This window comes from Cydia strobilella, chromosome 20 (genome assembly GCF_947568885.1).
Source record: "Cydia strobilella chromosome 20, ilCydStro3.1, whole genome shotgun sequence".
Classification (NCBI taxonomy): Eukaryota; Metazoa; Arthropoda; class Insecta; order Lepidoptera; family Tortricidae; genus Cydia; species Cydia strobilella.
Window position 1 is genome coordinate 9867238 of NC_086060.1, and position 12675 is coordinate 9879912.

The 12675-nt window shown below is 35.7% G+C and overlaps 2 protein-coding genes across 2 annotated transcripts; both read right to left on the reverse strand.

The window, feature by feature from the left end:
• Positions 1 to 1071: 1071 nt before the first annotated feature.
• On the reverse strand, positions 1072 to 2906 carry LOC134750640 (uncharacterized). Its single transcript, XM_063685859.1, has 3 exons — positions 2467 to 2906; positions 1669 to 1918; positions 1072 to 1440 (listed from the first exon to the last, which is right to left on the reverse strand). The coding sequence occupies exons 1-3, from the start codon at positions 2602 to 2604 to the stop codon at positions 1091 to 1093; spliced, it is 738 nt and encodes a 245-aa protein (XP_063541929.1). The 5' UTR covers positions 2605 to 2906; the 3' UTR covers positions 1072 to 1090.
• Positions 2907 to 3915: 1009 nt separating this feature from the next.
• On the reverse strand, positions 3916 to 6300 carry LOC134750602 (uncharacterized). The gene is made up of 3 exons (XM_063685807.1): positions 6108 to 6300; positions 5346 to 5601; positions 3916 to 4376 (listed from the first exon to the last, which is right to left on the reverse strand). The coding sequence occupies exons 1-3, from the start codon at positions 6240 to 6242 to the stop codon at positions 4036 to 4038; spliced, it is 732 nt and encodes a 243-aa protein (XP_063541877.1). The 5' UTR covers positions 6243 to 6300; the 3' UTR covers positions 3916 to 4035.
• Positions 6301 to 12675: the final 6375 nt, after the last annotated feature.

Consider the following 12675-nt stretch of genomic DNA (forward strand, 5'->3'; position numbering starts at 1 on the left):
GATTGTAGTTTAGTTTTCTTCATGGACTGAATTTCATTTGGTAGTTATAAATACTAGAAATCAAAAATATTGATAAAAACTGGCATTTTACCAGATGACTTTTTTTAAAACTACAAACCATAGTTGCGCCTCTAGAAAAATAGTTTTCATGAGTGCAGTCCCACATCCTTGACAAGTTATGATCAGCCTGAGATGTATTCACACAGGCTAACTATGGTAGAGATAATAGCATCTAATGAATTCATTCATTCTACCTTTTTTCTATTCATTTTCTTTATTGTTTTAAAGGCTGATCAATTCAACAATAATAATTGTTAATTTTATAATACCTACTTTTGTTTTATTTCTGAGATTTTCTTCTAACCATGGGTATTTAGGGTTAGTAGGAAATAAAATCACAATTAATGTAATAAATGCTGTTTGGTTTATTCGTTTTGTCTATATCATTCACACCACGCATAATAAATACACATTCACAAAGATATCTTAAAGGTAATACACTCATTAGTCGTGATACACGATACTACTTATACAAATCGTACACATTATAATAATATACAGCTATAATAATAATATAGCTTAGTTATTAATAATTAAATATATAGGATAAGTTTTAAAAAAACAATAATAAATACGAGAGATCATAATGACAAAGGTACACAAATAACATAAAACAAATGAAATAAAATCATGATAACTGTAATAAAATATTATAAAAAAATCTGACACGTACCTAATTAAATAAAAAATAATTAAATATAACAAACCAAAACACTATAATACAAAACTATAATACAAAAAACTATTTACAAATAAATAACCAAAAATATACCTAACTAAATAAAAAAAAATATCACAACCCGTAATAAAAATACGATTTGAAGACGAAAGTTCCTTTTCAATCAAATTACTACTAACAGAGAAACTCCAGTTCCAGCGTCGCATAAAATGAATGAAAAGAAGTTGAAAGCAGTCAATAAATAAATAATCAAACACGCGCCCACTCACACAAATTAAATATCTGGCAATAATGGCAAATATTTGGTGAGCGTACTTCGCCGTAGCATTAGGTCAGTACGCTTTTATAGATCTACTGGTGCTTGTATCCAGCATAGGCCATGTCAGCGCCTTCGATCTTGCCTGAGCGTCCCCATCCTGGGCTTTCCCAACCACCGTGACCGTGTCCATGGTCATCATGGACTGGATGGTCCCATCCATCATGCTCCTCGTGCTTCTTAGCCAAAAGAACCTTGATGAGGGCAATGGCCTTGGCAATAAATGCAATCTTGGCCATGAGGGCGAGCTTAAAGATGGAGAAGGCAATGACACCGAGGAAGAGAACAGCCAAGGCACCCAACTTCGCTTTCAGGAGATGCAGGAGGGGCAAGAGCATCTTAATTTTCTTCTTCATGTCCTTCTTCTTGGCGCGGCCCTCCTCAGCTGTGAAATTGTGTGATTAAAGGTGAAATTGTGTGAGTGAAGGTAATTAAAGACTTGGTTTGTAGATTCTGGATTTTATAAAACTTAAGCAACCGAATAAACTTGACATATTAAAAATTAAAGGCATTTTATTAACAATGTGTTGTAGTAAAGTTTCAATTTTACCAAATTTTGTCAAGCAAAATACTTATGTTAAATTAGGGCTAAGAGGTAAAATATTCTGCTCACCGTCGCCAAGAGCCCTGGATTCTTCATCATCATCAACGCCAAAGCTGATCTCCAGCTCGCTGTTCTGAAGCAGATCATTGGCCCTCTCCCAGAGTCTTTCAGTCACTTCCTTGTTTCTGATCTGGGGTTCCGTGGACAAAGGCTCCAGACTGCGGGCTTCTTTAGGGTTGCTGTTCAGGATCGTGAGACCCTCGAAAATGTTAAGTTTGCGAAAGGTTCCAAGACGCTCGGTGGCACGAAGGGCATGTTCCTATAAAATTAAATGTTCTATATAATATTCTTGAACATTACATTGAAGGGACTAAGTTTGGTTTTGTACAAATTTTATTGATTTTTTTTATTATGTTACCTAAATAAGGTTTTTTGTATTAAACTATCAGGTTGGAGAATGCTGACATAAGTAGCTGTTTGACTGTATTAAATTTAATTTTGTCAAAGTTTATGTGTTAAAAAGTTGCTTTAAATTTTCACTTTTATTTTTTAATTTTTTAAACTGTAACAGGCATAGACTCTTATGAAAGGTTGTAATTCAAACTTGTACTTGAACTTGAGGTATTGACCTTAGATAATTAAATGAACTAGTCAAAAATGTAAATCAATTTATATGTCAATATTTTGCACTCATTAAATTTTGTTTTATTTATTTTATCACTTGATTAGATGACTCTAGTAGACTGTTAATTCACTTTGACGAATAAAACTTATTAAGAAACGTTTAACACTTGCGAAACTAAGACAGTATCACAGAGAATTCACTGCTTTTCAAGTTAAATTATTCAAACACCGCACTTGACGTACCTTAATGCACAAGTTAACATCACTATTCATGCAGTTCACGAAGCTGCCCACCACAGTCTTTAACACTGATTCATCCTTAGGCACAGGACTGGAGTAACCCACAGCGGCCACACTAAGAAGGACCAAGAAGAACTTCATCTTAAAGATGTTTGGATGAACTCAAACCACCGATTACGATTTGATTGTGATGCTCCATTCAAAAATCAACAGTTTTTTATTCGATCCGCCCCCACTCCGACCTTTTGGCGAATTTACATTTTTAACTCGTATAGTATATTTTCGTAGCTCTGAACACTATGGCCCGTGTGACACACATATTCCGGTCATTAATATTAATTTTGTTTTGGATAACACGCTTTTTCTTTCTTTTGGGATGTGATCGGTTTATGCGACAATGCAATAATAATTAATTGCTTATTAACGTGTCATAATTCGACCATTTTTTACGGATGGCATTCTCAGTGTTTTTAAATTACTTATTGATATGTCAACGGTAAAATATGCTTTAGCCATGATCAAGTATTAAAATGACTAAGGGAGGTATATATGTATCTTAGAGTTTTGAATGATTCACGGTTAGTTTCACTAGACTTATATTGACCGGGATATAGACCGTGATTACCTTTTGTATTATTTGCATGTAACTGCGTCGAAATATCGGGAGCTCACAAATAATACAAAAGGTAATCACGGTCTATATCCCGGTCAATATAAGTCTATATGTATCTTATTGTATATATATATTCCTTTCATCAAATTTTCATCATGGAGATTATAATGTTTGCTACCTTTTTAGCTAGTAAGTAAAAGCTGTGTCCAAATAGTTATTATGATTATAAAATTATTATTACGTCGAAAAAATATTTGTATTACCTTCCTAATTAAAGGCTATAGGTAAATGTTTTAAACTGTTTGTTAATTACTCCGTTAAGTAGATATATATATACATCTTGAGCATACGTAATAAGCAGTCATCTCATCTGTGAACATTCTGTCTCATCTGTCGCATATTTAGACATGTTATTATGGATGGTATAGAAAGGATGCCAATCTCTTATGGCAGAATTGTTGCAAAAGTGACCGCTTTCAGCTTTAAATAATAGTTCCTAATCTCTCCGGTGGCGCTAGTTAGGCTCTGGGACATGAGTATAACATGAACCATATAAGGCAACAAATAACCCGACCAAATTACGTAGGTTGTTTTTGGTAGTATTTCGGTGTATGGTGGCGCCGCCTAATTACTGTTTTTTGATGGACACTTTTCATACATAGAGATTTGGCTCCTTTATATAGTCTCCATGCATGTTATTTTAATGTGACAAGCAAAGTGCAACTGTGCTATGATTTTTCAATTATACCAATAGATGGCGTCATAGTCGCAGAAAATGAGTAGGTATTGAGGAGGGGTAAAAAATGAGAACTAGAATTCTTATGAAGAATAAATTATAATTATTATTTTTCAACTTCTTTATTTTGTTAAATAAATAAATTATTGAGGTACTTTAACATGGCAACGGCAAACAAAAATAAATAAATTCACACACACGCATTCACACTATTTGTAACGACTTAGTTTAGTTGGCCAGCGTACGCCATCGTTTGCGCGTCCTGGGCTTGCCTGCCCCATCCTTGGGCTGGTTCGTAGTTGTAGCCGGGGTGCTCGTCATGATGCTGAGGAGGTCCGTAGGAGACGCTAGGTGCAGAGGAGTGTGAGGAGCCTCCCTTGTTGAGGAGTTTCCTGATGAGGCCGACGGCTTGCATGGCGAAGGCGATCTTGCCGAGGAGGACAGCCTTGGCGGCGGCGAAGGCGATGATGCCAAGGAACAGGGGGATGAGGGCAGCGAGCTTCAGCTTCAGGAGGAGGAGGAGGGGAAGGATCTTCTTGATCTTCTTCTTCTTCTTGCCGCGGGCTGTAAAGAAGATTTTTATTAGTCATGTTGTCTTTAACTATCAATTTTATACATACTATCTACATTTTTTTTATATTGTATAATGTTGGAATCACTCTTTTAGATGAAGAAGCTCTGAGTTACTAGCTTATAACCGTCACTTATTTTATGGACGATAATGGCTCAGATGGATTAAACGCCAGTATTTTTTTATTGATGGTGAATATTTAGGTAGCTAACACAATCCATTTTTTATTAAAATTACCTTATGTGGTACTAATTATAAGGCATATTAAAGTAAAATAAGCTCCTTTTGATGGCTAGTAAGAACAGATCAGGAATGAAACAGCATTCTATGTTTCAAGTTTAAGATGCAAGTCTAGTGAAATTTCTTTAGAGTCTTCTCAGATCCGGAAGTCACGTTTGTCCAGTAACACAATCTTTTAGGATGATCCTAAACATCTGTTTAGGTTACGTATGGAAATACGAAAGAGAAAGTTAGTGTTTGTCGTGAGCTACGTGACAATTCGTGACATTGACAAAGGGACGGTAATATGTAAATATGATGTGTGTTCGAGAGAAACGCGTATAGTAAACGAACACTGTTTGCTTGCTTTGCTTAATATTCTTCAATTACGGACGTTCAAGGTACCCATTGTTTTAGCAGCTTTACGATTATTTATCGTCGCGACAATGTGAAGTATGTATGGTTTTTATGAAAGTTGAAGCTGATTTAATATTTTGGTAGTAAGAACGGCATCAAAATAAGCTATCTGTTGAGTGGAATACAGAATAGAGAATATAAAAATAGTACGATCACGTTTCTAAAGGGTCAGAAAACCTCTCGTAACACCATTGAAGTTAAAAGCATGCATTATACTATGGCAACCGCTTACCACCAAGCAGATAATCGCCATCGACTTCCTATACAAAATTTACTCTAACGCTTAAATGTTTAAAGTTTGACAAAATTTTGGTATTAATACATACCTTCCTCATCAAGACCACGGGACTCGTTGTCAGCCAAGTCAGACAGACGCAGCTGCAGTACGTGGTTGTCCAAGAAGTCTCCAACGTTGTTGGCGATCCTTTCCTCGATCTGTGATTCCCTGATCTTCGGGTCTTCAGCCAAAAGCTCGTAGCTGCGGGCAGAACGAGCTGTTCCGCTGTTGATGAGAGTCATGCCCTCGAAGATACTGATGTCCTTCGTCACCGCCAGCCTCTCCGTAAATTTGAGGGCCTTTTCCTGTAAATATTTATTTAAGTTAGAATATAACAAGGTTTCATTGTAAGCTAGATTACAATTAGATTGATTGATTGATTTATTTTGATTGATTAGATTGTAAGTTAGATTAGGGCTTTTAGTAACCCAACTTAAAAAAAGAGTAAGACTCTATGATATGTAAAATCCAATCATCTGCTTGTCAATTGCACAGAAAGACGACCTGTTTTGCTAAGTGATGTCAAAGTTGGAGAAAAATACTGTCACTTTTTGGAGTACTGATGAATAAACACAAAGGTCATAAGGTTGGCTAGAACATTTTAATCTAAGCCCTCCTGCATAATGCAAGAAACGTGTTGCACTCCTTAATTAATTGAGTCTACTGGTGCTTTACTCGTATCGCCTAATGACACAACATCCAATCTCAGATTGAAAATGCGTTGACAAAACTTCAAAGTACGGCAGAATGGTTCGGTGCACTGTATCACAAAATCCATTAGCACGTCACTTCACAAAATCACTTTACACACCTTAAGACACAACGAAGTGTCCGTTTCAATACACTCGGAAACCACATTGACTAAATTCTCCGCGACTCCACCGTCTTGTACGGGACTCGATGCCGCCAGCGCCACAATGGCTAAGAATGCAATTTTCAACCACATCGTTGTTTTTTGTTTTGCAAGTCCGTTATCCGAAGCCGCTGAGCAGGTTGTGATGTTCTTCCCAAAAAAGTGATGGATTATATCCTCGTCGCCCCACCCGCGCGAGTGACGTATGGCTCGCAAACAACGGGCAATAAGGGGTAAGTAGAAAAATAAATATTGAATGTTAGAAAGCGAAGTTTTCGTTTACGACGTTATGGTGTTTGATGTGCTAGTGCAAATGAATGAAAGAAAAAGTGCGAATATTTGTATTTTCATTCTAATCGATGTGTGAAATGGTACGTAACTTCGTCTTTGGAATTGGGAGTTACAAATTAAAATTTTAGATAAAATTGAAATTAAATATGTAGATTCTAAGTTTGGAAACATAAAAAAGGGCTAAAACAAAACATTTTGTGTAAATAAAAAAAATGTACCAGCATGATGTTTAATTCCAATGACTCACGATCTGAGTTCATTTATTGATAACCTAGGTTTTATTTTAATATTAAATTGTAAAGAAAATCAGTATTTTATTAAATTTGGATGTGCTAGAATCTATCTGATACTTCAATATAACCTCATTATGTAAAAAATTTTTTTTAAAAATATCAAGTATTTGTTAAAATGTATCTATGTAATTTTTGTTTGTATGTTTACTCTCGCATGACATCTTCCTTATTAAATATGTAGCTATTTTTTTTAATTCTTTAAATTTCGAGGTCACGGCGGCTCTATGACTTCAAACCGGTAAGGTTCAGTTCTACTGGAAAGTAAACTTTCTGTCGCATCGGATTCCCTTTCGATAGTTTTTAGCATTTTTCACTCAAATATGAATCTGTGTTATGCGATTAACCTTTATCGGTAGTTATACCTTCGTTTCTATGCAACATTTGGTTGACATAGAAACATATATTGAAGAAACCTTAATCAAATCAGAGTAAACATTGCTGTTCCTAAATCCTAACTGTTGCTTGTTTTTCACATTTTTCCGACAAGTTCGCTACCTACCACGTGTAGGTATCGCTAGGAGAGTTAAGTACCCGTACCATGAGTCACTGATAGTGCCAAACTGGTGGTAGCCACATAGGTTACACACACACACACACACACACATCGCAAAAATAGTATTGAATAAATGAGTGAATGTGACTTAAGCGCACAATATTAAGCTAAAAAAAGCTTAAAGAAACTTTTTGGTCTATCTTGCGGTTGGCGGTTCAACTTGCTATCGGTACGAAAAAATAATACTAATTTTAAAATATATACCTGAGGTAGAGGATTTCTCCTTCCTCGATTGGTGAAATCTTACTTACTTACTTCTTAAACAAATTTGACTAAAACCTACCAGGGATATATATGAGGTTCCTACGAGCATCCTACACCAAATGCCTCCGTCATTTATAGACGTACTATGCCATAATTTAAACCTGTGCTTAAAAAGTGGGTCGTATCCTGACACATTGAAAAATATTAAAGTCAAAACCAAAACCAAATTTAAGAACTACCGACCCATATCGATCATACCGGCATTATCAAAAATTTTGAGCTAGGTCTTGCCCACAGACTTATAAAGCATTTCATCAGTAGGGGTATATCAGCTAAGGAGCAGCATGCATATTGATTTATGAGTTTGAACTCATAAATCATCGGTGGATGCAACTAGAAAACTAATTAAAATAATCTTTGATAAAGAGTTGGGGTCCAAAGTTGCAGTCTTATTATGCGACCTTTCGAAAGCATTCGATCTTGTTGACCATGCACTTATTTTGAAAAAGTTGTAATCACTATGGCATTCGGAGCACTTTCTTAAAACTATTTGAATCTAAACAATAGGAAACAATATTGATGGTAATAAAGGAAAATCTAATTACCAGACACTAGACGCCACTTATGTCCCTCAAGGATCCGTTATTGGAAATTATTTGTTCATAACATTAGTTAATGATTTATCATCATGCACATCTCATGGTCAACTGATAGCGTATGCGGATGATTGCGCTTTTGTTGTTTCTGCGTCGAATTTTACGGAACTACAGTCTAAAGTGAATTACTAATTTATAGTTGTAAAGAATTGGGTTACAGTAAACGGTATGCAACTTAATCTAGACAAGACTAATGTAATTTAAACCAATCTTAGATGTATGCCACTACAAATGTTTAAGATTGAGTTAGATAATGTCACCGTTCCTAGGGTAGATAAGGCTAAATATCTGGGTTTCATTCTGGGCTCTGGTTTAAAGTCGAGTGACCACATCGATGGACTCTGCAAAAGATTGGGAAAAGCGTGCTTCGCCATCTTTATTCTCACGCCTAACAAAAATACTGGACAATGATTGTGTAAGAAATGCTTACTTTGCTTATTTCTAGTCAATCATCACTTATGGAATTGACATGTGGGGACAGGCGGCAGATAGACAAAGGGCGTTTATACTCCAAAAAAGAGTAATAAGGATAATGGCTAGGGTGCCCTGGGATACGCCTGCCAGTAACCTTTTTCGGACATTAAGAATCATAACCATTCCAAGTCTTTATATATTAGAAGTGGCAAAAGTTATTCGTAGGAATCTCAAGGAAATCAGAATGCGTTGTCCAAACTATCGTCATGGATATAATATTCTCCTAAATAGACACAGACTGAAAAAATCAGAGCAATGTGTGTGGTATATAGGTCCAAATTTTACAACCGATTGCCCAATGACTTAAAACTAGTTGAAATGCCCGACACCATAATTTAAAATCAAGCTCAACGAGTACCTAATAGAGAAAGCTTTTTACTTGGTAGATGAATTTATAAATCGAATAGATTAACATAATTTTCCAAATGCCTGTGATATATTGGTATGTTTTATAATTTAATGATGCCTAATAATTTAATTGGATAGTCTAATGTAATCCTATTTGTACATGAATAACGACATATTTATAATTCTATGCAAAGTGTGCTAAACAGAAAATGTTAAATGACGTGTAACGCTTGTTATCAATAAACGTAAGACATGACGAAACCATAAGCGCTCTCTTTTTGCCATTTTGGCTAGGGAACCCTAAAAAAGCCCCTACAAATGCATAACAAAAACTGCATTCAGTCGAAAATCTCCATTCATAAAATTTGTATTTCCACACGGAAGTTGATGAGTTCATCGTACACAAGCGCGACCACAATGTCCTCTTCAACCTCAAACCTCACTTCACATCACAAGCTATACAATAATAATTATGAAATATTTTGGGGTAAGCAGTAAGCATGTCTACTGTCGCCGTACTGACGCAATCGGGTCGTTACGTCGGAGAATGTATAGGTATCGCCAGGATAGTTGAGGGGAATGATTACATACACAGCTAAAGTCAAACCAAGAGAAGTCTGCAGAGATTTTGACAGCACACGCAGTGCAGGTGTTATTTTAAACGTCAAACTTCTATGAAATTATGACGTATAAATAACACCGGAACTGAGTGTGCATAGGTCCTAGGGGGATATAACCAAGCGGAGCCGCCACGTCTGTAATTTGCTGTACAAAAAAGTCTGCCAATTTTTGCGGGGAAGGGGAACGTCAAATGCATACGTAACGTCAAAATAGCCATGTCAGATAAACGTCAGTCCATACATTGTGTATGACCATTGCCACCATGGGCTGACTATTTTCGAAAGAGGGGAATGCCTGTTAATGGCTACTCCATTTGGTTATATCCTCCTAGGCGTGTACTGTCAAAATCTCTGCAGACTTTTCTTGGTCTAACTACACAGAGTACTAATCACTAAAATAGTATTGAATGAATGAATGTGACTTAAGCGCACGATATAAAGCTAAAAAACCGACCAAGTGCGAGTCGGACTCGCGCACGGAGGGTTCCGTACCATTACGCAAAAAACGGCAAAAAAATCACGTATGTTTTTTGTATTTTGTTGTTATAGCGGCAACAGAAATATCAACCTGTCGTTTTGGTGGAAATAATATGTCAAAACAAAACTACCTATTCAAAGCTATGCCGGAGCTTAATTGGACTTCCCCTTCCTTCATGATATCAAAGATACATATATGATTGTTATATAGATGGATAGATATGATACATGATATACATAATATATAGATAGGTCTTCCTTCAATTGAAAATATAATATAATATTTAATTATTTTTTTTCGTATGGCTTTTTGTGTTACTCTACTTCAGAGATTTACAGATTGTAGATATTGTACCGCTTCCTTGGTTAAGGTGGTGAAATCCTCCACCTGCCCATGGTATCTGGTTAGAGGACAATCAAATACCGTGTGGTGTACGGTCTGCTCGGGTGCTCCACATCGGCATACTGGTGACTCGCACCAGTTCCAATATTTAAATTATCCTGTATAATTCGAATTAAAATATAATAAAATAAATTTTGAGTTTGACCCAAAAATTGATGTACCTTATTTTGTGTTCTGTGTTTTGTACAATAAAGAGTTTATACATACATACATAATTATGTAATATTTAATTCAAAATATAATAAAATGCTGTTCCAATTAGCTGAAAGTATTGTATTGACATGTAGAATATTTACTTATTATATATTTTATCAATAAAAGATTGCTTGATTGATATATTATGTAATTCCGTAAGTACCTATAAGAATAGATAAATATAAAAACGATAAAAACGTGCCTCGGAAATCAAGAAAAAGTCATTCTCTAATAAACGGGGCCACACCTTTGGCCATTACTCGGTTTGATATTTAACAATTTTAACACATATCAGTGAAAGAACATAGGTCAAAGTCATAATTATGGCGTTCTAAAAAACACATTTATCCATATATATTTATATATATACATTTTTTGATATTTTCATATATTTTCATTTTTAAGTTTTAATCGTGTGTCGATAGATGATAGTAAATTTACTGTGATTACAAATTTTACTACGACAATAACCCTCTATACTATCTATTCTCTTTGAAACTACAAACTAGACATGTCGGTGATAAACGAGTGCTATTACCGCCCTGCCAGTGATGTACAGTTATTATTTTTGTCGAGAGATCTTTACAGGTTATTACATCTATAGATAGATAATTGCCCAAAAATAATGATGTACCCAGGGACCGGACAACCCTTTCCGCGATAAAACCCTTTCAATGGGTGACACTTAAACACGGCTAACACATTGAAAGACTTTCCCCTTTGAACTGCAAGCCTATTCATACCCTTACCTTTGACTAACCCTTACCGAAAAGCTAACCAAAAATAAGGCTAGCTCTTAATAAGGGTTACCCTTATCTTTAAGCGCTTTTTATAAAGGTTTCCCTTTGCGTGAAAGAGACAGGATTAGTATATATCTACGGTAGTGTATGAAAAGGAAAGAAAATACGTGCCTAGTCAAAGAACGCCGCCGTCGCCGCCGACGATCGCTCGGATTCGAAGTAATGTGTGCTTTATGAACAAGGTAGACGACTTAAATTAGCATGCTTATATGCTAAAAGGGAAGCCCTTTATAAGGCTAACCCTTATAAGCAATATGCAAGGTGTTGGTGAGCGGATGATAAGGGTTTTGTAAGGGTATTTGGGCTACCGATTACTCAAATGTGGTAGCTTTATATAAGGGTTTTTAAAACCAAAACAAAGGGTTTCGTCTGGCAAAGGGTATGGTGAGTTAAGCCTTATGCAATACCCTTATAAAACCCCGATAAGGGGTAGCGGGCCGGTCCCTGGATGTACCCTAGATAAGTTATATTTCAAGTAATATTTCATTCAAGATATAATAAAATGCGGTTCCCATTCGCTGTAAGGGGTCATCCATTAATTATATCACACGTTTAGGCAGGGGAGGGGGTCAAGAAATGTGACATGTTTTGACAAGGGGGAGTGGGGAGTCACAAACTTTGTGACGTCACTAACTTATTTAAATTGTTTTATTTGCTGTACAGTTAAATAACAAATTTATGGAACGATAATCGTTTTTATTCGTTTTATTTACTTTCCTAATCAGTTTTGGGTTATAAAATTACTAATATTTTTATGTCGGAAATATTTATTGATTAAATATTAATAATACTTAATTCGATTTGCCAATTTTGTTAAAAAAATGTGAAGTCACACCGGGGGGGGAGGGGTTTGCCAAATGTGACCAAGTGTGACAAAGAGGGGTGGAGGGGTCAAAAACCTAGAAATTCGTGTGACGTAATTAATGGATGAGCCCTAAAGTATTGTATGGACATGTAAAATATTTACTAATATTTTATCAATAAAAGATTGATTGATTACAAAATTCTAACCTTAAAACCTAGTGGATTTTCGACTTTTATTATGTTCTGTGAGGTGTCCGTGAATTTAATTAAACTGGTAGAAATTATATTCGAGAATTAATACCCCATATCTGTTAAGTCTTAGGCCAAACATGAATGGGAACGGCACATTGTCCTTTCCGCTAAATTGTTCTGAAAACGGAACTATGTTATAACCACTTTTCAAATACT